At 33.3% G+C, this 27,404-nt stretch overlaps 2 protein-coding genes and 3 long non-coding RNA genes across 7 annotated transcripts; 2 read left to right on the forward strand and 3 right to left on the reverse strand.

Annotated features, from left to right (window-relative positions):
• Positions 1-27,155, reverse strand: LOC149503100 (uncharacterized). The gene is made up of 2 exons (XR_016325775.1): positions 27,024-27,155; positions 1-681 (listed from the first exon to the last, which is right to left on the reverse strand). It is a non-coding gene; the product is annotated as an uncharacterized LOC149503100 (long non-coding RNA).
• On the reverse strand, positions 12,048-13,404 carry LOC149503101 (uncharacterized). The gene is made up of 2 exons (XM_089740398.1): positions 12,218-13,404; positions 12,048-12,129 (listed from the first exon to the last, which is right to left on the reverse strand). Exons 1-2 carry the CDS (start codon positions 13,402-13,404, stop codon positions 12,048-12,050), a joined length of 1,269 nt encoding a protein of 422 aa, XP_089596524.1.
• LOC149503102 (uncharacterized) lies at positions 15,212-18,582 on the forward strand. The gene is made up of 2 exons (XR_016322999.1): positions 15,212-17,884; positions 18,066-18,582. It is a non-coding gene; the product is annotated as an uncharacterized LOC149503102 (long non-coding RNA).
• Positions 18,576-20,630, reverse strand: LOC149503103 (uncharacterized). The gene is made up of 2 exons (XR_016322998.1): positions 20,042-20,630; positions 18,576-19,714 (listed from the first exon to the last, which is right to left on the reverse strand). It is a non-coding gene; the product is annotated as an uncharacterized LOC149503103 (long non-coding RNA).
• Positions 21,917-26,190, forward strand: LOC114250984 (120.7 kDa protein in NOF-FB transposable element). Of its 3 annotated transcripts, none has more exons than XM_028185114.2 (2): positions 21,917-22,138; positions 24,216-26,190. In XM_028185114.2, the coding sequence occupies exon 2, from the start codon at positions 24,237-24,239 to the stop codon at positions 25,275-25,277; it is 1,041 nt and encodes a 346-aa protein (XP_028040915.2). In that variant the 5' UTR covers positions 21,917-22,138; positions 24,216-24,236; the 3' UTR covers positions 25,278-26,190. The 3 variants fall into 3 exon arrangements, with proteins under 3 accessions (XP_028040915.2, XP_028040916.2, XP_028040917.2); XM_028185115.2 differs by lacking the exon at positions 21,917-22,138 and adding an exon at positions 22,174-22,404; XM_028185116.2 differs by lacking the exon at positions 21,917-22,138 and adding an exon at positions 22,470-22,634.
• Positions 27,156-27,404: the final 249 nt, after the last annotated feature.

Genomic DNA, 27,404 nt, shown 5'->3' on the forward strand with positions numbered 1-27,404 from the left:
TTATCCATACAATTGTAAACCTTATATTTAAGTCCATATGTCTGTAGATTATTCTTAGCGTATCAGCAGGATACAATTAAGGAAAGAAGTTTCAACTTTCGACCCTAACTTGAATGCAGTATAGCCTATTTGCATCGTTGAATTTAATTTCACGCGCTTTGACCTTGAATTAGAATTTTTGGACAAGTGTTTATAAATACTTAAAAGTTTTTTGTGTTTGATTTTTAAAGTACACATTTGTATTTTTATTTGAATCCAAATAATTGAGTTTATTTCTTGTGTTTGTATTAAACTTTTGAAATCTACACTCTTTTGGTATATTTTGTAATTTTAAATTAAGACACAAAATACTAAAAACTGAAAATAATGTAGCCAGTCCTAAGCCTGGTAAAAGCATGAAGGAAAGTTTTTTTGATATTTTTATTTTCATGTTCTTTTTATTACTTTAAGATCATATTATAAATTGATATCAGAAAACCAACCGTATAACGTTGACTTAAATCTATATCTACTACGATATTATATCAGCGTATCGTTTCAAATCTCAAATATCATGAATCGAGAAAATCTACTAGCATCCATCAATATATAGATTCAGAAAATATATAGATTCAATATCCGATATTGATCCTCGATATATAGATACGATTCGATACGCGGCAAAACCGATATTACCCACTCCTACAAGTAGTTACTTAATTTTTTATTCGCAACTTTTGTAAAATCGCTAGTCGCTCGTAATTGTTTAGTAATATTTCATATTAATTTTTGTGTTTGAATTACATAAGCACTTGTTTGAAGATAGTTTTATTATTTGTTTTAATGCGTGTTTAATAAGTGAAAGAAAGAATGGCGTCTAAATGAAAGTACAGTCCTCTTTGGATGCATTTTGAGGAGACCGCGCCGAAACAATGCGTCTACTGCTCTCGTATATTAACATTATCGTCGAGCTCAATTTGCAGTCTAAGTCGCCATATGAAATCCGTTCATCCCACAATAAATTATATTAAGTAAAAAATAAAATTATTATATTATTAAATAAGTCAATCTCTGTCAAGTAATATAACAGTGTATTACAATACAACATATACAATACAGTTACATATGATCCCACGGGGAGATTCAGGCCAACATAGCCATCATCCCCCCGATCGAGATCGGGGGGCTCGTTCATACAATATTTACAAAAATTACAAAAACTTACCAACTATACGATGACACTATACACAAATATGATACAAAGATTACATATATTACAAAAACTTACACTACCAGCTTATCCTCCGCGTTTTAACTATAAAATTAAATTAAATTTTCACCACCGTGAAAAATACGTCTACCATAAACGAAGTTTCCCGCGCTCTCAAATCTAAACATAATGTGACTCTCAACACTGAGGTTTGAGATTGACATTTGACAGACTTTTGGCGGGAACATATCTTCCCTTCCCTTCCTCTATGTCTCGGAAATCTAAAGTTTTATATTTGTATAAATATAAGCAAGACATATAAATTAGTTCGCCAAAAAAGTTTCACTTATGACATGTGTACTTTGTACGCACGCACTTTTTTTTTATTTACGGATTTTTTTATTTTTAATTATTTGTTCGTTAATGTTCGAAAGTAAAAATTGTTTGTTCGTCTTTTTATTTATTATTATATTTATTTATTTATTTTATTTATTATTATTATATATTATTTATAATTAATTAAACAAATGATCACCCTTAAGTTGGCCTTACTAGATATCTTTATTTTTATCGCTCAGATTAATTAATTTTGATCAATTATCGTTTGTTCGACGACTTTGGTGTTTGTTCGATCATAAAAACAATTAAATTCCCAGTTATTAATTATTTTATATCTATTAAGCAAACCATCGCCTCACGCCTACATTGCGCATGCGCCGGTTTTTTCAGTCAGCTGGCAATGGCCGTATTTCCTAGCGTTTTGTCAACAAGTGCGTTTATACCAACTTATACTTCAGTGCTTCATACTGTCTAAATTTCTTATGTAGATAAAAAAATATTGAAAACTTCAACAAACTTCAACAAAACAATGTCAGTGAAGACGGCAAATTAGTCGTTAAAGTACGATTAGCGCGGTCCTTATGTTGTTGTTGTTATTGTTGTAGTCCTAGGGTAACCCGCTGGTACATAGGGCCCTCACAAGTTGTTTCCACTTTACTTTATGAATTCAGTTATTTTTAATGATAATGAATATTAACAAGCACACATGAGCAAAATGAGCGCACAATTTAGAATTGTGCGCTCATTTCAAATAGTCTCGCGTGTAGTGTTGCCAACTTAGCCCTTTTGGGGCTAGATCTAGCCTTTTTTTTGTCTGTTTAGCCTCCATAATAATGATTTAGCCCCTAGCCCCCAATTTAGCCCCAAATTATCACAAAAACTAGAAAGCAAAGGTGATGTAGTACATAATGCAGGAGCACTGCTTTCGCTCTTCATTGCAGAACATGCAGCTGTTTCGCAAGTTAATCATCTTAGTCAAATGTGTGCAAAAGCTTTTCCAGACTCCAAGGTTGCGTGCGGTTTGCAACTTCATCGCACCTAATGTAGTGAAATAATAAGAAATGTGTTAGGACTCCATTTCAAAATTACGTTGAGAGAGGATAACCCTTCACGACGAATTCGACTCAGACTCAGAAGACATGTAAACTGCTATAAGTACGGTTTTTTTAATATATAATACTGTTAATTTTTGTTATTAAATAATATGTTTATACAATATTTGTACATAGTAGGTAATAAATTATACCAAAAATCAACTGTTTCTATTAAGTTTTATTAATTATTCAGCAATTTAGCCCTTATTTCAAATTTTTTGGCAAATCTAGCCCTTTTTGAAGTTCAATTTAGCCCATAAACCTGATACTGAGTTGGCAACACTACTCGCGTGACGCGTCGCTCGCGCCTCTGTGCGCTCCATAGATTATACACATAATATATGTGCGCTCGTTAAAAACGCCGAAGTGCTCGTTGAGAAATTGTAAAAATATTACGTTAAGAACGTTAAAAAAGGATGGGATATCGTATATTCGGTAAGTAAAAGAGTTTGTTGATTTGTTTTTGTTGTTTTAGCAGAATAGAAAGCAATATGGGATTTTGATTTAATTTGCCTAAAAACTTCACTCAGCGGTTCAAGTATAATACGGCAAATTTCAATGGCAGTATTTTCAGTGTAAGAACTATTTTGTAAGAACTATATGTTAAACAGCCTCTTATTTTAGTCGCATAATCCAAACGATCCTGTTCATATTCAATGGAATCGATTTTTTTTTATTGTGTTTAATATTTTAATTAATAAGTTTATGCACTTTGAATTTTTTTGTATTTAGTTTTGAACAACTATTCATACGATAGAAAATATATTATAATAATAATATAGTTCTTAATCGAATTCCAGAAGGAAAAGAGGTCGTCTATAGTTGGATTTTTAATTAGACGAAGCCAGCTGACAGTAGCTAATGTCACTTTGTGAAATAATGTTGCTATATTTAAAGTAATAGTGATGCGTTCAGTTCTCGTTCAATAATATAAATGAACAATGAGTGTGAAGAGTTAATCATTAATTTCAAACTATAAAAGAATATTATTTATATTTTACAATAAAATTGTATTAAAGTGCTCCAATATATGTTACTCGTAGTATGTAACTACAATCAGTCTTTTTATTTTCATTACCTACCTATAATTGTTATATTTTATACGTCTATAATTTCAACTATATGATGTATTGAAAATAGGACAGTCTTACAAGCTTCCTCGCAATGTTTTTCTTAATGTTTAAAACACTCGGTATTCAATACAGGTAGATACTATAGGAACATAATATTTCGTCAAAAACTCGTTGGTATGTACAAAGCACGCCTAAAATTCGAACCCCATACCCGATATCGGCAATTCGGCACACCAACTATTAACTAGACAATCGAGGCAATTTCATTAATTCAGGAGTTTTTACAATCGTTCACTTTGTCACAACACTATTTTTATTTCATCAAAAACTGACAACACAGTAAATGTCAGTTGACTTCGTCTAATAAAAAATCCGACTTTAAACGACGTTATTTAAAAAAAAAGCGCGGGAACCTCGGATAAGGCGGGAGTTTTTTGGCTTTTAAATTTTTTAATTTAATTAATAGGGAAAGATTAGTGAAGTATTGTATTAATTAATATAATTATTGTATATATTTTATTTATTAGTATACGTTTTCATCTTTGGCGACTTCCTGGTAAGTTGTTTAACATCTTCCTATGAACGAGCCGCCTGATCCTGGGGGCACTGGCCCCCAGGACGTAGCATTTAATATGATTTTGAGTACTGAAAGTGACATGGACACAGATGGTTCAGTAATATCCAGTAATAGTCGCAAACGACGAGTAATAAAACAATCGAAAATCTGTAAGCACTGTAATAAAAAAAGAAAGAAGAAAAGTCATAACAATTTAGATGATGCAAATGGAGATAAGAACTCAGACTGTCTCTGCAACGGTATTAAGTCTTTAATCGCTCATAATAAGATTCCTGAACAAATATCAGAAAAAAGTGCTGATATTAATAATGTTTCAATTCCTCCTCGCCCGCCTCAAGTAAGCAGATTATTTTATGAGTCTTCGGATATTTCACCTTATCTTATCCATGTTCAGAAAAATCAAACCGCTCTCAATGATGGCACCACTCTTCATCCAGTCTCTTTTGGGAAATTTCTAAAAAAATATAATTTTTTCAATATTATCAACGGAAGTGTTAAAAAAATAGGAAGAAACCGGATCACACTGTCTTTCTCTAATTATTTAGATGCTAATGCATTTATAAAAAATGATTTATTAGGAAAAAATAATTATAAAGCGTTTATTCCATCTTTTCATTTAACGAGAATAGGACTAGTTCGTGGGGTTCCCATTGAGTGGTCACCAGATGAGATTAAAGAAAATATAAGTGTACCAGTAGGATGTGGGGAGGTTATTAAAGCTAGAAGATTAAATTATAAAAGTACAATAGAGGGCAAGACTGTCTGGAAGCCATCACAGTCTGTAGTTATTACATTCGATGGACAGGTATTACCAAAAAGAATATTTGTTTGTTACAACGCTCTAACTGTAGACTTATATACATTCCCGACTATTCAGTGCTACAATTGCTGTCGCTTTGGACATACCAAAGTACAGTGTAGGTCCAAACCACAGTGCTACAGGTGTGGCCATAATCATAGCGGAGAGTCTTGTAATGTAGAAGAAGAGCATATATCATGTTGTTTATGCAAGGGGAATCATATGGCCACAAGTAAATCTTGTCCAGAGTTTTTAAGACAAAAACAAATAAAGTTATCAATGGCCCAAAAATGCATTTCATACGCAGAAGCATCTAAACTGCACCCGACCAGTTCAAGATCATATGCAGATATATTAATTTCAGATCCCATCCCTACACAGTTTCATACTTTCAATAATAATATAGACATACAAAGATCTCCTACTCATCATACTCAAAATTCTTATAAGAAAACATTTTTTCTTAAATCACGCAACATACCTCAAAAGCCATTAACAAAAACATATGATAAAGCAGCACACGATGCTATCATAAAAGATCCCCACATTCAATCCGCAAATGGTTGTGCATTCACCTCGAAAGAGGACGAAACTCTGTCAATTTCAGATTTAATTATTAAGTTATTATCTTACCTATTCTCAGATAAAAATTTACCATCCTTACCGAACAACGCTGCTATTCTATTGAATTTACTAAATCAAATTAATAATAATAATCAAAATAACTATGGACAAGGTACACAAAATACTACAGTGGAACTGTAGAAGTGTAAATAGTAAAAAAAGTGATTTAATATATCTTATAAATAAATATGATCCATATATTATAGCTCTTTCAGAAACATGGCTTAAGCCAAATTCTTTTTTTAGGATTTCTGGCTATACTTGTATTAGAGATGATCAATGTACTGGTTACAAAGGAACTGCAATTCTCATTAAAAATCCCCTCCCATATGTTACTTACTCTCTCCCATCTCATTCAAATGATTTTTCTACTACTGCTATCATTTCTAATAATATTTGCTTCATTTCTATATATATACCCTATCCTACTTCAGATATTATGTCTAGCATTGATAGTATTATAGATAATATTCCAAAACCATTCATAATTTTGGGCGACTTAAATTCTCATCATCCCTCTTGGGGCTGTTCTCTAAATAAAAATTATGGAGAAACTCTTTTAGATATAATCGATAAACATAATCTTTGTATTTTGAATACTGGTGTCCCAACAAGACGAACAAAACCTGAACAAAATATAAGTGCAATAGATCTTTCTATTTGCACTTCCAGTCTAGCACTTAAGTTATCCTGGGAAACTCTTCCTTCAACATATGGAAGTGATCATTTCCCTATATTAATTTCATCACCCTCTATACTTCCTATACCTAATAGGCCAAAATCAACATTGAAATACAGAACTAATAATGGTGATTGGAAATGTTTTAAATATTTAGCTGAACAAAAAATAAATTTATTGAAAGATATACAACGGGGTAATGAACAGGTTGCTTCGATAGCTCTGACAGAAGCATTAACAGAAGCAGCAGATCAGGTGTTTCCTTTTAAACACAACAACCTAAAAGGAATACCATCACCACCGTGGTGGGATAATGAGTGCAGTATTGCTATTAAAAAAAGAAAAGATGCAGAAAAACAGTATAGTACCTCAATGACCAATGAAAATTATTTAAATCTCATTAATATTTCTAAAGAAACAAAAAAATTGTTAAGAAAAAAAAAATTGGATGGATGGAAAAACATCTGTCTATCCATAGACCCTAATACTAAAAGTCATACAGTTTGGAACAATATAAAACGGTTTAGATCAGCTATAGCAAATCCCACAAATAAATATATTCCCCTTTCTTTATCAGAACAGTTCCTTGACAATCTCGCACCTCCTTATGTACCAGAACAAATGAATTTATCTAGCTGCATTGATATTCATGATAACATGCATGAAAACCTAAATGAACCATTTTCTCTCTTGGAATTAAAAGCTGTGCTATCTAGGCTTAAAGACTCTACACCTGGACAAGATAGCATACCATACTCTTTTCTAGTCAATTTGTCAGATATATCACTGGTATATTATTTAAATCTGATCAACTCCATTGTACTTTCTGGTAATATTCCCATAGAATGGAAAACTCAGTTAATCTTACCAATACTGAAACCTGGTAAGCCTTCATCAGACGCATCATCATATCGGGCTATTATTTTATCTTCAGTCTTTGGAAAGATTGCTGAGAATTTAATTAAGAATAGATTAGAGTGGTTTGTTGAAAGTAATAATTTATTATCCCCCAATCAGTATGGTTTTCGAAAAGGAAAGGGCACTTTAGATAACTTATCAATCTTTATTACTGATATTCGTCTATCTTTTTCAGATAATAAAGTTATTACAGCAGCTTTTCTAGATATATCATCAGCATACGATAAAGTCATTATACCTATACTTCACAGAAAAATGGTCCAATTAAAAGTTCCAAAATTATTAACAAATTTCATAATTAAATTATTTTCTGAAAGAAATATTAAATTAAACATAGATGTAGTGGAATCTAACAAAATACAAAGAACAACCTGGAGAGGATTACCTCAAGGTTCTGTACTCAGCCCACTTTTGTATAACATTTATACTGCAGATCTGGAAACAGCTCTTGGTAGTACAGTCAAAGTGCTTCAGTACGCCGATGACCTATTAATATATTCTGCAAGCACTGCAGCTAAAGATGCAGCTTCCCATTTAAATATGGCACTAAAGTCACTTAAAAATTGGCTAGATAAAAATGGATTTGAAATATCTATCTCCAAAAGCTCTGTAGTTCTGTTCTCGCGCATGCGAATTCCTCCTAATTTCGATGTTAATTTTGAGGGATTACCTATACCTATAAAAAACCAAGTTAAATTTTTAGGACTCATATTGGATGAGAAGTTGACAGGTTTACCACACTGTGAGTTCATAATAAATAAGTGTGAGAAACTTCTTCTTCTTCTTCTTCTTAATTTTGGCTCGGCACCATTCGTGCATTTGGCCAGTGTCAAGTATTTTACATTTTGTCAACAAAGCGAGGGAAACGTATAACGCGAATTAAAATAATTAAATCGTACCGGGAATTATACAAAAACAAATCAGAATAATTTCATATCTAAAAAATATATATAAGAAAAGAAAACAAATAATATTAAACTACAATTTAATCTTGTTATTTATAATAAATTTATTTAATGCACTATATACACAGGGTCTATTATCTCTAAGAAGTAAGTAAATATTAGAAGGAAGAGGAATAGAGAGAGATATTAGAGATTCATATAGGAAAGAGTGGTCATATAAAGGACAGGAAAAGAAAACATGATTCATATCGCAGTAACTCTCACCACATTCACAGGCAGCACTAGATACTATGCCAAGTTTATGCAGATGTACCGGAAGGCAAATATGTCCAAGACGCATGCGGATTAAAGACGAAGTGGCAGTTTTATTAAAACATAGTTTGGCAAACCATGGTTTTCTTGGGATTAAAGGTTGTATAGCGTAGAGGAAGCGACCCTTGACCTGACTGCTCTCTCTCCAGCTCAAATCCCATGTATCACGGAGATATATGCTAGGTAAAGCATTCAGGTCGTGTCCGAAAATCGTGTATGGGTATAAATCGCCACTCACAGTTGCCTCGTTTGCCAAACTGTCAGCTCTCACATTTCCTATGATGCCACAGTGGCTAGGTATCCAGCAGAAAGTGACTGTGTAGTTGTTTAATTGGCAATGCAACAACTTTCTCTTACATTCAAATGTTATGTGGAAGAAAGGATTCAGTTTTAAGGAAAATTTTTCTAAGCTTTGTAAAGAACTAAGTGAATCTGTAAATATAACACTTTTATTGAGTTTAAAAATTATAACATATTCTATTGCTTTCAGAAGACCGAAGCATTCTCCCGTAAATATAGATGTTTCTGGTGGTAATTTTATTTTTTGGACTATATTATATTGGTTATGAAATACACCTACTCCAACACACCCTGTGGGATGTTTGGATGCATCAGTATATATGTAATGCCAATTTGGCCATTTAGTATTTACAATATGGTTAAAAGTAGTGTTTACATTACAATCGGACCTATCTATGTTGAGAGAAAAACAAATAGTAGGAGAGAAAAGAAGAGAATCATATGAAGTTTTAAATAAAGGAAGGACTTTAAAGGAATGTGTAGGAGCTTGTAAAGATTTATATTTCTGAAAACTTTTTACTAGGCATGGAAAGGGCTTATTAGTAGAAGACAATTTCTCTGACAATAATTCAAGTTTGGAAGGTAAAGGATGATTATAAAATTGAACAATTCGGAAAATAAATCTGTCAGAGAGATACTGGCGTCTAAATCTTAAAGGGGGATCGCAACATTCTATTTGAAGTGCATTAACGGGAGTGGATTTCATTGCACCTGTAATGAGTCTTAATGCCTTAGAATGAATCAGGTCCAATTTCTTAAAACCTGTCACATTCCCAGGATCTAAAAAGAAAGTACCAAAATCTAAAATACTTCTAATAGCGGCGTTATAAACCAACTTCATAGTAGCTGGATGAGCACCCCACCAGACACCACGTAGGCATCTGAGCATATTCAAATTCCGTTCACATTTTGAAACTACAAGCTCACAATGGGCTAGACCTGTTAGTTTTGCATCAAGTACAACCCCTAAAAACTTTACTTGATTTTTGCTTGGTAAAGGTGTATTATCATAAGTAATAGTAGGTGTGGGAGGATTTCGAGATTTGGTAAAAATAACGCAGCTACTCTTTGACGGAGATAAATCTAGGCCATTAGTATCCATCCAAGTTTTTAAAGAAGATAAAGATGAAGAAATATGCTCACAAGCATTTGTCACAGATTCATCAGAGGCGTAAATGACCAAGTCGTCCGCATACTGTAGGATACTAACATTGTCACCAACAGACCTTTCTAAGTCGTGTGTATATATGTTGTACAATAAAGGGCTTAGTACAGAACCTTGCGGCAACCCCTTCCAGACCAATCTACTTGGTGTATACGAGACTCCAACGTCCAGAATAATTTGTCTCTCGGAAAGAAGATTAAAAATAAAGTTAGTTAAAAGGTGTGGGACATTTAAATTATTCAGCTTTTGTTTAAGAATGGGGAGTAAAATGTTATCGTATGCAGAATTAATATCCAAGAAAGCAGCGACTGTGGATTTTTTGTCTAAAAATGCATTACGTATATCAGTAGTAAAAATCCCCAAGCTATCTGCCACACTTTTCCCCTTTCTAAAACCAAACTGTGTCTGAGAGAGATGCTCACTATTCTCAATGAACCATTCAAGACGATTTTTAATAACATGTTCAACTACTTTAGTAATTACCGATGATAAAACTATTGGGCGAAAAGACTCAACATTAGACTGTGTTTTATTTGGTTTCAAAAAGGGCAGCACTATTTGCCTTCGCCAAGATATAGGAATGTCACCTGACAAAACTACTTTGTTTATTAAATTTAAAAAGTGACATAAGCCATTTTCACCAATGTGTGATAAAAAGGAATATGGTATCCCGTCTTCCCCAGGAGCACTGTCCTTTACGTGGTTTAACACTCCTTTCAGCTCGATCATAGTAATAGGAAGATTTAAAGAAGAAAAGCTATTGGTTTTAACGGGTAGGGAACGGATAATTAAATCTTGGTGTGGTACAGAAGCAGGAGCCAAACGGTCGAGGAATTGATCGGCTAATACAATAGGAAGGAGAAGCGCACTCGAAGGATTTATAGCGGTTCTAAATCTCTTGATGTTTCGCCAAAGAACTGACGAATGTGTTTCAGGAGACAAGGAACTGCAAAAATTCCTCCAACCCTCAAACTTCTTTTTCTTAAACAACTTCCTTGTCTCTTTCATTATCTCCAACAGTGCATCATAATTCTCCAATGACATGTTAATGCGATAGTTCCTCTCAGCAAGTCTCCGCCTAGATATAGCATTAGTGCATTCTTCATCCCACCATGGTGGTGATGACAATTTATTATGGCGCGGCTTTCGCTTAGGAAAAACAGTATCAGCAGCTTGTAATAAAACAGATTTAAAATAGTCCGTATCACAAGTATTTGTATCTTGAAGAAATGTTTCTTCTACTAATGTAGTATATTTGTCCCAATGAGAATCAATGATTTTATGTTTTAATCGCGGCTTTGATGTTAATGCTTCATTTTGTTTATTATAGGGAAAGGAAATAACAATGGGATAGTGATCACTATTGAATGTGGATGACAAAGTAGACCAAGTTAATAAAGACGCTAAATTAGAAGTACAAATAGACAGGTCTATAGCACTGATTGCTTCATCAGGCCTAGTGAGCCGGGTAGGGGATCCGGTATTTAAGATACACAGATCATATGAGTCTAAAATATCCAACAATTCATGTCCATAACAATTAGAAAAGGAACTACCCCAAGATGTGTGATGAGAGTTAAAATCACCCAAAATCATGAAAGGATGAGGAAGAAGTGAAATTATATTTCTAATTTCACTAAAGACTCTTAAAGAAGGATGTGGAATATAAACAGAAACATAACAAATATTATTAACAATAGCAGCAATGATAGAAAAATCATCACTGTGTGAAGGAAGAGGAAGAGGAGATATAAGATGAGAGTTTCTGACAAGAAGGCACACACCGCCATACCCATCAGCCCTGTCATTCCTTAAACAGGAATAGCCAGGGATTTTAAATGTATAATTCGGCTTAAGCCAGGTTTCAGATAAAGAAAGAATAAAAGGTTTAAAAGTATTTACAATATGTACAAGTTCATGTTTTTTACTTATGATACTTCTGCAGTTCCATTGAACTATCCTGTCCATTATGACTATTATTATTATTGTTAGGGTTGAATAAAGTAGCAGCGTTGGTCGGTATGGTTAAATTTGATTGAGATAACAATTTAATTAAAGTTGTAATTAAGTCTATTAAGTTCTGTTCACTCTGTTTGTCAGCATTGGGTGAGGTTTGTAATACACAACCATTAGAGGGTGCGGGCATGTTGTAATCCTTTACAATTGAATTGTGAGCTTCACTGTCATAACCTTTATTAGGTTTAGGTGGGGTTCGTGGTTTAGTAACAACAGTTTTTTTATACGATAATATGCGTGATGGGGGTGAGCCGGGTACAATAGTATTGTCTGTTTGTAAAGTTTTATTTGGAATGGATGTTAAGACATCAGCATATGTTTTATTTATTATTGGGTGAAGTTTTGATGCTTCCATGTATGATAGGTTGTTTTCAGCTATGGTAGTTTTTATTTCTTTTTGCCTAAAATATTCTGGGCATTTTTTGCTTGACGCAAAATGTAGCCCAGAACATAAGCAGCAAGAGCCCTGATCTTCCTCAATATTACAGCTATCACCGGTGTGACCTTGTCCACATTTATAGCATCTTGGTTTGGACCTGCATTTTGTTTTTGTGTGGCCAAAATGACAACAGTTATAGCACTGTATAGTTGGGTAAGTATATAGTTGTACAGGTAAAGAGTTAAAACACATAAAAACACGTTTAGGTAATACTTGGCCGTCAAATGTCAATACAACTGTTTGAGAGGGTTTCCAAGTTGGTTCATTACTTACAATTACCTTATAATTTAAACGTCTGACTTTAATTATATCACCACATCCCATAGGCATATTAGTATTTTCCTTTATATCTTCGGGAGACCACTCAGTTGGAACTCCCCTTACTAATCCCATTCTAGTAATATTAAAGGTGGGTATATATGCTTTCAACTTATTTTCAGATAAACAATTTGACTGGAGAAAGCTGTTGGCGTCTAAATAATTATGAAAAGAAAGAGACATTTTGTTTCTTCCTATCCTTTTCAAACTGCCATTTACAATTTTTTTAAAAGAATTTTTTTTTAAAAACCTGCCGAACACAATAGGGTGCAGATTGGTGCCGTCGTCTTCCGCAGACTGTATTTTATGAACATGCACAATGTAAGGGCCACGATCATTGCAATCATAATTAGTCCTGCCTATTTGTGTGGGAGCGTGGGAAGGAGAATTTACGTTATCGGGAGTAGAAGATGGTAAATTATTCATGGGGACCTTTATAAACTCATCATTACAATGGCAATCAGTGTTTTTTAATGCATCATTATTATGTTTCCTTTTCCTCTTATTACATTGCTTGCATATCCTATGAAGATAATTTCGTTTTAATTTTCGTTTGGATACCGACGAACAGTCGGAATCCATTCCAGATTCGTTTGAAATTGTAACAAATGCTCCCACAGGGGGCACTGTGCCCCCTGGGTCTGGCGGCTCGTTCATAAAAGTATTCAGAAAAAACTTACCCTACGTAGAAAAGATAAATAATAAATATAGGAATAACACTAATCTAAAATTCACAACTTAGAACTATTCTGATTACTAATTACAATAAATCTACAATTTAATTTGAAAAAAATTTAAAAACCGCGCCCGCCAAGTTCGAACGTTTCCCGCGCTTTTTCCCACTAAAAAATCGTGAGAAACTTTTAAATATTATCAGGTGTTTGACAGGCGTCTGGTGGGGTGCCCATCCCTATAATTTAAAAATATTATATAATGCTATAATAAGAAGTGTCATAGATTACGCATCATTTCTTTTAGAACCCGGTTATAAGGCGGGCTTTAAAAAATTAGATAATATTCAATCTAAAGCACTCAGAATTATTACTGGTGCAATGAAATCAAGTCCCATAAATGCTCTGCAAGTAGAATGCACAGATCCTCCCTTAAATCTTAGACGTCAGTATCTAGCAGATAAATTTTTCTTTCGTTGTTTACAATTTTCGCAACATCCACTTATAAATAAAATTCAATTGCTTAATGAAAAGGTTAAAAAATCAAAATATTGGTCCAATAAACGTAGTCCGTGCATAGTACTAAGTTACCAAAAGTACCTTTTGATAAATGCACCAACACATAGAACCAAGGTATTCCCTCTTTTCGACAGTGTATTCAATGCTCTAATCCAACCACCAGAAGTAGTAACAACCCTTAACATTACAAAAAATCACCCATATGCAAAACCGATATTTAAATTTAATACAGACACCAACTGGAGAAATTGGAATTATATATATAGTGATGCATCTAAACTGACACGTTTAGGATGCGTTGGGATAGGCGTATATCATGAACAATATGAAATAGTTCAGAAAATCAAACTTCCCCCAGATACATCAGTATTTACTGGAGAATGCTTTGGCCTCTTAAGAGCGGTGGAGTACATACTCCTGATGAGATTAAAAGAAACAGTAATATTTGCTGATTCTCTAAGTGCTTTACAAGCTATTGAAAAATGCCCATTTCATTCAAAACAACAATATCCAGTTATCATTAAAATAAGAAATTTATTATTAAAATGCCGAGGTTTAAATTTATCTGTTGTATTTGCCTGGATTCCTAGTCATTCAGGTATTAAAGGAAATGAAAAAGCTGATCTTCTTGCTAAAGAGGCGGTGAATTGTGGAGATATAGTACCTTACACCAATTTTTGCCATGATCTAGCTAATATACCTAAGAGAAGCCTATATGAGGATTGGAATAAACTATGGTCGGAAAGCCAAAAGACAAAAGGCAAATATTATTCAGAGCTAGTACCTAATATTAGGCGTAAACCATGGTTCTTTAAAATAAAAATAAGTAAATTGTGTTGTAGTATAATAATTAGGATGAGACTGGGGCATCATTGTACACCTGTCCACCTTGCTAAGCTTAAAATTATAGACTCTGACGCCTGTTCTTGTGATACTGGTGTGGGGGATTTGAATCATATATTTTTTACCTGCCCTCTATATGACAGATCTTCTTTTTTGAGCAGTTTAATTTTCCTCAAAATACCATTTCCTACCTCTGTTAAATGTTTACTTTATGATGAAAAGCAAAATTTTTATAAATTATTATCCAAATTTATAATTGAAAATAATATTAAAATTTAATAAAAATATATTCTATTCATACATGATTTAGTTTAATAATTTCTATATATATTCCATAATGAAAATATATTCTATTTATACATGATTTAGTTTAATAGTTTATATATATATATATATATTCCATATTTTCCTTTACTTCCTAATCCTCTTTCCAAATTTCCTTTACCTAATTCTTACAATTTTATCATGCTTTGGTTCCCGAGTTTTATTACTGTCAGTGGCTAAATACATCAATATGTAAAAGCCAAAAAGAAGGAAAAAAAAAAAAAAAAAAACGACGTTATTTTTAAAGTTTAATGACAGAAGTGTTGCTCTGGTCCAACACGTCACATTGTTAAAAACTTGAAAATTTCACTTCTGTCGGCAATCTTCATGACTGCCTAGTTTTTTATGACACTTTTTTATTTTAAGAAGAAGGTTGATTTCGATTTCTGTAGGTAATTTAAGTATCGGGTATAAATTACGGGTGACTATTAAACAAGATCCAAATTATCATAGTTTTATTATTTATATGAAATTAGTGAAGATTTACGGATGGATAGGTATTTGTTATTCTTTCAAGCAAAGACTACTGAATGGATTTTGCTCAAACAGCGATAAACATATCTTAGATATTATTTTGAATTATAAAATAGTATCACATTAAGAGCTACGAGCTTATGAACGCAAAATTACGTGAGTCAAAAAATATAAAATATTCAATTATTTCTATTATATTATTTTAGAAAATAGGCAGTAGCCGTTCAAGAGGGTAAGGTAAAATATGCGGAACGCACAATGATACTTCCAAAGGAAATATTTCTATAATGTTTGCTGCGACGGCGGATGGTACTTTGTTAACTACATATTAAACCGTTTACAAGACTGAGCATTTATGGATAATGTGGTTTGAAAATGAGCCTGACAATGCGCGATATAATAGGAGTAAATCTGGTTGGTTTGACTCGACAGTTTTCAAAGTCTAGTTTAATTCAGATATCATACCATGGGCAGACAATCTGGATGGTCCAAAGTTGACTATAGGCAACAATCTTTCAAGCCATCTTAACGTTGACATGTAGGTATATTTATTAGTTTTTTTAAAACCTAAATATTTTTTAATCTTGTGACAACCCTGACTGCCATTTTTATTTTCTTTGAAAAGTCTAAAAAAGGCGGGTAAATTTGCCACATCGTAAATGGTAGTTTTCCAATTACAGCACTAGAGCGCATTATGCGGCATAATGATCAACGTTGAATGTTCCAACTACAGCAACGCTTCGCACAATCGGGCACTCTCAAAAGTACTGCCTGTCATCAGATATTTTAGTAATGGCTCAAATAACTCATCTGTTTCATTATCATATATATTTTCAATAAATTTATCACTTGATAATGAAATAATTGATTGATTTAAACTCGGAGCACTCGATAAATCATCGTCATCACTATCATCTGGATAAGATGATTCAATTAAAAAGTATATAATTTTCTTAGAACTCATTTTAAAAAAAAAACTCATAACGTAAAAAAATGTTAATGAAATAATCGAAATCCAAATTACTTAAAATAACCGTAAATAGTTTTCAATTAGGTAATTATTATTGTTTACCACATTATTTATACATTAATGAGGTTATTAACTCCATGAATATATTTTTTTTCAACACTGAACTTAGCGCACTCGGCTGATGCATTTGAAAACTAATTCACGTTCCAATTAAGCTTCAGCATAATTCGGCATTGTGTGCCACCGAGTCGCATTATGCCAAATCCTGCCAAAGTCTGTGGTAAAAAATGCCTAATTAATGCCAATAAATTAACCGTTGTAATAAATCAAGAAAAGTATAAATACAGGAGTTTTGACGAGAACTTAAAGCGGACATTGTGCTATGCAACTTTAACTCCTAACAATTTGCAAAATTACTCTAAAATGAACAATATTTGAAGTATATTGATGGTTTTTGAGTTGTGTTTATGTGAGAAATATAAGCTGTGTATTTCACGCTAAGCTGCAGCATAGTCTTTTATAGCGGACAGACGGGTTACTAATTTGCAGTTACAGGCATTACAAAGGGCTACTTCTGGATCGTCTTTAGCTTTGGAGATCCACAATAAAAGTAAAGGATCTTGTTCCCACTCCGCCCTTTCATATTTTCGCTTCATCATCACCACCAATAATAATAAGTATCGCCCAAGAAATAGCACTAACAAGATATTGTCACCTTAAAAACTAAATCGAATCTATCTATACACATGTACTATGACTGATTAAATTGAAATATAAACCGTAAACTCTTGTTTATAAATACCTGTTTCAAGATTATCAACTTTCTAAGCAAAGTTTTAAAGTTGTTAATTGAATGTGATACAAACATAGCAAGGGAAATCCCCTACATGCTCACGAAATATCTTCAGGGTTGTCTTTTTTTACATTTTATTGTGTTGCCATAAGGAAATTTCTTTTCTTTATCCCAATACTGCCAAAAAACTGCCAGAAGCTAAAATAAGAGTCCAATCCTGCCAAAATGGCAGGATCCTGCCAAAATGGCAGGATCCTGCCACATATGGTCACACTGATTTCAAAGTAATGGGGTTGGCCGGTTAAAGCTTTTCTCAGATGTCGCCAGCGTAGCTTGTTCCCTTGTCACAGAGAGCCGCCATTTTGTGTGTTTTGCGTTCGTGATATTTCGGCATTTTGTGACTTTGATACGGTTCTTATTACTTTCTAAGTAGTGCTAAACAGTTTTACAACATATATTCCAACTGGATAGTTAAAGAATTAAAGGAGGAGTTGAGAAAACGTGGTGCATCTTTACGAGGAAAAAAGTGGATTTTGTCGAAAGGTACAATGTTGATGTTTTATTTTAACTTAGAAAACTTCTCTCAAACTGTTTCCGGTAGCTATTATAATAATAATATTAAATTGTGTACCTTAGGAACTTTATTCCTTGTAGCATGTGCAAAAAGAATTGCTCATATTACACACATTACCTACCAACTAATGTATTATTTTACTTTTTTCAGATTAGAGTTATATGACCAAAATTTTTATTTTGAAACAAAATGAAAAAATTGCTCTAGCAAAATATGCTAATATATATGATTTGCTAGTGGAGCCATGTGGCATTTTCATTAGCCAAGAGCGCCCATATCTTGCTGCATCTCCTGATGGTGTGTTGGGCGAAGAAACTATAATTGAAGTGAAATGTCCATACGCTAGCAGAAAACATGAAACAAATATAACAACGGTGCCTTACTTAGAACAATGTAATGGGATATTGTCTCTAAAAAAAACCTGCCCATATTATTATCAAATCCAAGGGCAGTTATACTACTCAGGCAAAACATACTGCAACTTGGTCATTTACACCTACAAGGACATCAAAGTGGTTTATGTTGAAAAAGACAATAATTTTATAAATAATAGGTTAAATAAATTAAATATCTTTTATGAAAATATTTTCAAAGAAGCATTGTATGAAAAATATCTGTATTATAACTATACACATTTGTCGAAATAAAAAATCAGGAATATTTCAAATTATTTTTATTGACAATTCCTTCTCTAAAATTACATAACATTACACATATGAAATTAATCGTTCTATGTGAACCCAATTGAAGCAAATTTTTTATCTATCTTTAACTGAATACCTGGGATTTGTGATTTACCTTTTAAAAAAGATGGGATATTTATACTTATTCCTTTAGAGGCAAACAGATCCTGTACATTAAAACCTCTGTCTGCCATAATACTATCTCCAGAATCACAAATCTGCAGCAGCTTACTTTGTTCTACTATCTGTCGATCCCTTACAGAATCAGCGTAGCCGTTTGAAACATATGATAATAATCCCCCTGGTGAAGCTCCTACCAAAAATTTCAAGGTATTTTTATGTTTATAAGAACTACATGACGCTTTTTGAGCATCAGGTTGACTAGGCTTCTGTATGCCTATTTCAGTCCCATCTATAATCACCCTTGTGGAGGGATAATGTGTTCTAAAACAATTAGGCATATAATAATTTACTAAGCAGCGGCTAGGCCAAATGTGAATTAGGCTCTAGATATCACTGACAACATTTATCCATGTTACAACAATATTAGACACTTCAGTTTTACTTACACCGAAAATTTTACTTAATTCAAAATCTGTTGTGTTTCTATAAGCTTAATTAGTAACATTAAAAATTGATCTTCTATTGATATGCCGACCACTCTACTCCATCGATACCTTATATCATTTGACATTGGCAAAAGTGTGATTACAACTAATGAAAGATTAGATGCTGTTTCCAACCCAGTGTAGTATTGCACTGTCTCATCGTCTGCAAGTTATAGCTCTGTAGAGAACAATCTTCATATTTTGGATGTTTGAGTTCCAATAGTAATATGATGCCTTGTAATTGTTTCATCTATACTAGAGTTATTATTTTCTATTAGAATTTCTTGAGAGACATTTGAATCAAAATGCACATTGCTGTGTTCTTCAAGGGGTACTATATCTTCACAGTATTGGGAAGTGTTGGGCAGGCTAAAAAGCTGTTTTTTAAGGTTACGAGTTTGTAACCTTTGTTCTCTACTTTTTGTTTCTTCAGAAACTGGTTTCATATTCCATGAAAATATAGATGGTATAGCACCTTTCTTCAGATATTTATGTTAATGTTTGACACCTACAACATAAAGAAAAACATTTAAATATACTTCACAAAGAAACCTGACCATAGTTTCAAAATATTTGTTATTTCAATGGATGCAGCGATTTAGATAGAACTTTCAATAGTAACAGCTGATAATGAACAACAGCTCATGAGGAATGTGTTTCCTCCAGTCTAATTTTGTGTTTGTTAAAAGGTTCCTTACAGCATAAATCAACTTGCAAAATATGTTAGCAACAATAGTGTGCCTAACTAATTATTATTGGATTTTTTTAATAAGAGAACAAAGATGTGTGCTACACCTAGTCATGCATTATAAATATTTGACAGAAAGAAGCATACCTGTGTATTTACTAATGTTTTCATAGTCAGATTCCACAAAGTGTTTACGACATAACCTCGAACTTTTTGTGGGAGTACTTTTTTCGCGTCAAATGGCCTTTAACCACAGTCTTCCAATTTTCTTGTCCTTCGGGAATTGATGTACTCCAATTTCTGAGCATATTGGCACAAAACAACGCGTCATTGTGCTTAAAATAATTTTTAATCAAAAATTTCAATACAAATATTGAATGTGCACACCAGCGCCACTTTGACAGTTGCCAACCCCATTCCATTGCCAATGGACTTTGTATCCGGCTAATAAATTAATTAAATTAAAAAAAAGTAATTCCATTTATTTCATTCAAAATTTGGGTATGGCAATCTTACTACAACTTTGCCATTTTTGTTTTTGGACTTAAATATCATTAATATTTAAGAAAACAATAGATATTTGATTACATTTCAACTATGCATAAAATACACTATAAAGCTGATTTATTGCTTTTTATATTCTCATAGAGATTTTTTAAGAAAGACCTTTTCAAACTTTTTTAGCTGGCAAAAAGTGGTAAAGTTGCCAGGTTTCACGGTACGCAAAATAATGACCGACATCTTCTACTACCGGTAAAATGGGGCGATTAGGGATTGAGAGGCGAATCGGGAAAAAACCGGGAAAATCTTTCGACGCTCAATATAAGTTTTATATTCGTTGCAAAATCTTCCATTTTTTGTAGTTTAATAGTAGAATGTTGAAAGTTCACAAAACAACTCTGAATATGCATGATAATAGCTGCTAACTTATAAAAAATCGCGTTTCAAATTAACTTCCTGTGGTGGTAATTATTTTAGTGCTAGAAACTTTGCTCTCTTTTATTTATTTGATAATAATAGAAGACGACTATGATTTATAAACGTTATTTAGTGTTTGAACCAGCATATATATTAAAGGTAAGTCTCAGTTGTTATTGGTTTTAATGTATTTGATTAAATAAAAATACATGTAAAAATCTGTTGTTTTTGGGGATATTGGGGACGTCTTAGGTACAAATAACCACGAAAAAGGGGTCAATTGGGATGAGAATACGTGAAATGGAAACGACCTAAGTATAAATAGGTACAGGTTAGTAGGGTTGTCTATGTAGTTATAACAATATTTTTTAAATTTGTTGGTAAAAATCTGGTTTATTCGAAGCGAAATTGGGAATAAGTCTTTAGTTGAAATAGATAAGCAATTTAATATAAGTAAGTCGATTTTGCAGAGACATGTAACAAGATCAATAAAATCTCAAGGTGGACAAAAATGTCTAAGTAATATATTTAATATTTGAATAATAAATATTTAATATTTGTTCAGAGTGAGGGTATTCATCTGATTAATCCATGGAATAACCGACACACCTAATCTCTTAACCCAGATAGAAATATCAGCACTTTCGATTGCACTTATAATTGAGGTGATGTCTGCCATGTACTTTTGTCAGTTTTTCAATTTTTTTTTATTGATGATCACTTTGTTGGTGCAACTAAATAAATAAATAAATTAAAACTATATATAAAAATAAAAGTAGTGTCAACCCTAGCAAATTTCTCATTTCGTCCCAATTAACCGCAATTTTCGGGTAAATAGGGATTACACCTATTTTTGCATTTTTTGCTTAAACTGGAATGCTAGTTGCATAATTTTAAATTAGACAACAAAGATGCCCCCAAGACTCAATCATTTTGATCCTGATATAGCATTATATACATCAACAACTACCTTAAAATTGCTCATAAAGTTGGAATTTGTCCCTAATCGCCCCATTTTACGGTACCGTACTTCAGACCATAGATTATACACTTATTATATTTGAGACTTCAGACCAATATATTAAGTGTATAATCATCTCAAATATATTAAGTGTATAATCTATGGTATAATCTATGCTTCAGACTAGTTCGGTCAGACAATCTGAAAATTTACATTTAATAATAATTTTTAGTTATAAATACATACATGTAAAAATAATATAAAATAAGGTCAACTAACCGGTAACATAAGTCAATATAAATTGCATCCTTATTGTGAGCTTTCAAAGTAATTTTAGCTGGAAGTTCGCTTCGTTTAATGTACAGGTACGTCCACATGATTCCTTGCTACTTCCACGAATAAATAATTCAATAAAAATGCACTCTCTAAGAGTGTAATGTCGCGTTTGTTTCCCGGATTTACACAATGAACACGAAACAAAAAAAAATTGCATGAAAGTCTAGAGCTTTTTCCAATAAAGATAATCCTTTTTTAATTATTACATTATGGTTAACGAATAGAACTAGTAAATTTTTTGTGTAAGAGTAACCACAATCTGGATTCGAACACGTCATCTCTTCAAGTACTCCAGGTACCTCATGCAACAATGTCTTTCACAAATTTGTAATATTGGCTTGACAATTATTAGTCTGACATAGCACAGCTTTTCGAACCTTTGTCAGATATCTTCTGCAATTTCCCATCATTTGTTCCAATGTATAATGGATGCAGTAGTGATAGTCTCTTCTCATAAATTTTTCTCCATTATGATAAAGCGCAAATCGTTTTTTAACAATATGTAGTCATCAACATGAGTATGGGGTCAGTATTTTTTCATACTTTAGTTATTTATATAAATCCATAAAAAATGGAGAATTATCTCCAAACTACGCCAAACTAATTTATTTTATTTTTCAATTATTTTCAAATATTATTATTCTTTTTTTTTACTTTTAGCCATTCTTGACTATAATACTAAATTGTGTGTAATTATGTGTATGTATGTATTTTACCATTTTATACACTGGTATATTAAATTGTAGTATGTTTATTTATGCATACAAAGTCATATGTAATTTATATAAGTACCTATATTTAACATTATGTGTATTCTATAATACTGAGATGTTATTTTAAGGAAGATTTTTGTTTTGATTTTGTTCTTTTTTCTTTTGTTGTTGTTGTTTGTTATTCATTTGTTAATGCACCTACCATACATTATCTCTGCATCACCCTATGGTCGACTGGAAGATAATGCCCATGGCATTAAGTTTGCCTGTGTACAAGTTTTGTTTTGTGCTTAAAGTATTAAAAAATATATATATATATAATCATAAATAAATTTATTTATTTATTATTATAATTATATATATAATTTATTATTATAAATAAATTTATTTATTTATTTATTTTTACACATTTATAAATACTTAATCAGTAATTAAATTTAAATCTTATCTGTTCTTAGTGTAAAAAGTGTAAAAGTTAATTATTGTACAATTGTTTTATTTATTTAATTATTATTGCAAAAAAATGAAAATTATCGATGAAGTGGAGTTATCATATGCCGGTATAGTAGAATTTGATTTTATCGTGGAAATGTTTGACAAATTTGTTATTTTCTAACTAAAAATAACAAATAACTAACTAAAAATAACAAATAACAAATGAATTAAAAGTGTGACAAGTTACAGTTAAAATTTTTTTTTTTTTCGAAAATTCACCTTTAATTGATTGTCAGTTATTATTGTACATATATTTATTGTACTCGTAGTGCTGACTGCTTTAAAAAATGACGACTACGTCCGTTATATTACTGTATAGACATTGTTGCTTCCATTGTTGTAAGAAAATTTACCAACTAAGTTAGGTGTTATTTTTTTTTTTTTTTATTGCTTAGATGGATGGACGAGCTCACAGCCCACCTGGTGTTAAGTGGTTACTGGAGCCCATAGACATCTACAACGTAAATGCGCCACCCATCTCGAGATATAAGTTCTAAGGTCTCAGTATAGTTACAAAGGCTACCCCACCCTTAGAACCGAAACGCTTCACGGCGGAAATAGGCGGGGTGGTGGGCGGTGGTGGGTGGCGGGGTACCTACCCGTGCGGACACACAAGAGGTCCTACCATCAGTGATTACGCAAATTATAATTTTGCGGGTTTGGTTTTTATTACACGATGTTATTCCTTCACCGTGGAAGTCAATCGTGAACATTTGTTGAGTACGTATTTCATTAGAAAATTGATACCCGCCTGCGGGATTCGTACACCGGTGCATCGCTATATACGAATGCACCGGACGTCTTATCCTTTAGGCCACGACGACTTCAAAGGTTAAAGGTTAATATTAATATATTTTTTTATCTGATTATTAATTTTTTTGTTTTTTTTCTCTTACAGGCAGCTTTCGAGTAACTTATTATGCCACCTGTAGCAGCTGTGCCGGTCGATTTAGCTGTGAAAGTATTAAAAAAATACATTGCTCATTTCGCCAATGATGAATTTCCACAATGGAAGTCAGAAATCTGGAAAAAAATTGCAAATGATCCTGAGCTGGAGGGTAAATGGTCTATTGGTAGCGTAAGAACGAATGTTAGAGAAGATAGAAGAGGCATTTTGAGTGAAGCCAGAAGACAGTGTGGTATCACTGTAAATATCATATCTAATAAAAAATCAAACGTAAATAAAAATTGTGACATCTCCAAAGAGTCACATGAAGATTGTGACGAGGATAATTTGAATGAAGAATCAGATTCTGAGAACGATGATATTCATAAGCATGAACGTTTTACTGTAGAAATTTCCCGGGATCTGTGGAATGAAATACACAGCCTTGAGCCTCTGGTTTACAAAGGTCGAAAATATGTTGGGTTTAAACCCAAGGTGTGGACCAATGCAGTATCTAATGCTTTTTGGAAGCAGCACCATTTAAAGTGTGCTTTCGTGTTTAAAAGAGGCAGAATTACACAACATGGAAGAAGTTATGCGACTATAATCGGACGCTGTCGAGCTAAAGATTGTCACAATCCAGTGAAAGGAATAATTAAAGACTATCCAGGAGAGGTCGGGCCCGTATATATTGAAATGTTTTGTCGTGATACTCGTTTCGTAAAACACGAAGATGTCAAAAGACCCCTTAACGGAACAGAACGTCTGAAAGTGCAAGCAGAACTTTTGAAAACTCATGCTTCTGCTTGGAGGAAGGAGAAAGCCAAAGATAATATAGATCCGGGAGATACTGGTTCGCCGTTTGTATATAATCTGAATACTCTGCATCAAGCAAAGAAAGAAACTAACATCAAGAAACTTGGTATTAAAACTGATGACATGCGAGACATGATTTTAGCGATTAGAAACATGTACGTTGATCCGTCTTATGTTAATACTATTTTGGCGAATTGTGATACACCATTTTATGTATTTTATGCAACTCCAACTGCAATATATTTCTTGAACTTATAAATAATTATCATTTCAACAAAAACAGATTTTGTGTGCATTACATTTACATTTTTTGAACTACGTAATGAATTTAGGAATTTTAATTTTATTATAAAATACAAGTATCATAACTATCTCCTATTGCATGGCAATGAATAGTATCATTTTAATACGAAAGTTGTTCTCCTAAAATATTCTTAGAATAATAAGAAATCACTGAAATTTCTATATGCTTGTTAATATTCAATATCATTAAAAAAACTGAATTTATCAAAACCGCGCTAATTGTACTTTAACGACTAATTGGCCGTCTTCACTGACATTTTTTTGTTGAAGTATTGTTGTAGTTTGTTGAAGTTTTCAATATTTTTTTGATCGACATAAGAAATAATTAGACAATATAAACGCACTTGTTAACAAAACGCTAGTAAATACGGCCATTGCCAGCTGAATGACAAAACCGGCGCATGCGCAATGTAGGCGTGAGGTGATGGTTTGCTTATTAGAATCAGTTCAAAAATAATTAATAATTGGGAATTTAATCTTTTTATGATCGAAAAATCACCGATAGTCGTCGAACAAACGATAATTGATCAAAATTAATTAATCAGCGATAAAAATAAAGATATCTAGTAAGGGGGGGGGGGCAACTTAAGGGTGATTATTTGTTTAATTAGTTATAAATAAACAAAAGACGAACAAATAATTTAAAATAAAAAAAATCCGAAAATCAAAAAAAGTGGGACCAACTTCAGTGAGGGAATAATCTGTCAGAAATTATTGATTTTCGCAAAGGGTAAAGAGCATAATCTGTAGTAAAGAGTAGAGCAGAATATGATTATAAGTGTAGGTATTGCGTTTGTACTTAAGTACCAAAACACTTAATTTCAGGTGGGCTTGAGTTCGTCCACCCATTTCCCCCCGACAAACCCCTCCTGAGCAGTGATCTCGAGACACTGCCCGGTATGGGTGACGCAGTCATTCTGACAGGCGATCTAAATTGCCACCACACTAGCAAGTGGAACTGCCATCGGACGAATGTGAACGGTAGGCGTCTCGACGCGTTCATAGACGACCTCACATTCGAAATAGTCAGCCCCCCGACCCCAACGTGCTATCCGTACAGCACCACGCGTCGTCCGAGCACAATAGATCTGGCGCTGCTTAGGAACGTAACTCTGCGCTTGCGCTCCATCGAAGCACTGTCAGAGCTCGACTCAGACCACCGACCTGTCGTCATGCAGCTCGGTCGCCTGCTCAACCATGACCCAGTCACGTTGACCATGGTGGATTGGAAGAAGCTGGGCACGTGCTTAGCTGATGCCGCTCCACCAATCCCCTGCGGCCCGGATTCAACTCCATCCCCCGAGGACACAGTCGAATCCATAAACATATTTACCGAGCACATCTCTTCCGTGATCATAAGGTCTTCCAAAAAAGTTGATGTGGAGGATTGCTTCCACCGCATCAGACTTTCCCCCGAGCTTAGGGATCAGTCGACGTCGCCCCAAACACGTCATTTCAGATCCTCCCAACCCACTAACGGTGCTTTTAGGTACCTCAAGCACCGGTCATCGTTCTCGTCGAACCCGTCGCTTGCGATGAAGGGCTCGACGAGTAAATTAACCCTCAGACACAGCCCATTGAGTTTCTCGCCGGATCTTCTCAGTGGGTCGCGTTTCCGATCCAGTGGTAGATTCTGCGAAGCACGGCTCTTGCTAGGGTCCGTGTTAGCAACGTCATCGGGTTTGAGACCCGTAAGCTCACCTACTGTTAAGGCTACGCTGATATAGCCTTTCAAGGCTATCAGCTTAGGTAGAAAAAAAATACCACCTATTCAAGCAATAAAAAATAAAAAACCTATGCACTGTCTCTATTTATTCGGCTCACTGAATTTGGACCCCTTTTTTTGATTTTCGGTTTTTTTTTTATTTTTAATAATGTGTTCGTCGTTTGTTCGTTAATGTTTGAATGTAAAAATCGTTCGTCGTTTATTTATTTATAATTAATTAAACAAAGAATCACCCTTAAGTTGCCCCTTACTGGATATCTTTATTTTTATCGCTGATTAATTAATTTTGATCAATTATCGTTTGTTCGACGACTATCGGTGATTCTTCGATCATAAAAACAATTAAATTTCCAATT

The sequence above is a fragment of the Bombyx mandarina genome, chromosome 04 (assembly GCF_030267445.1).
Source record: "Bombyx mandarina strain Sakado chromosome 04, ASM3026744v2".
In the NCBI taxonomy this organism is placed as follows: Eukaryota; Metazoa; Arthropoda; class Insecta; order Lepidoptera; family Bombycidae; genus Bombyx; species Bombyx mandarina.

Coding starts and splice junctions, on each gene's coding strand:
- LOC114250984 (XM_028185114.2), top strand. CDS start 24,237: ATGCCACCTGTAGCAGCTGTGCCGGTCGATTTAGCTGTGAAAGTATTA.
- LOC149503101 (XM_089740398.1), bottom strand. CDS start 13,404: ATGAACGAGCCGCCAGACCCAGGGGGCACAGTGCCCCCTGTGGGAGCA. Junction 12,130..12,217: donor CCCCCATCACGCATATTATC/GTATAAAAAAAC, acceptor TCAATTGTAAAG/GATTACAACATGCCCGCACC.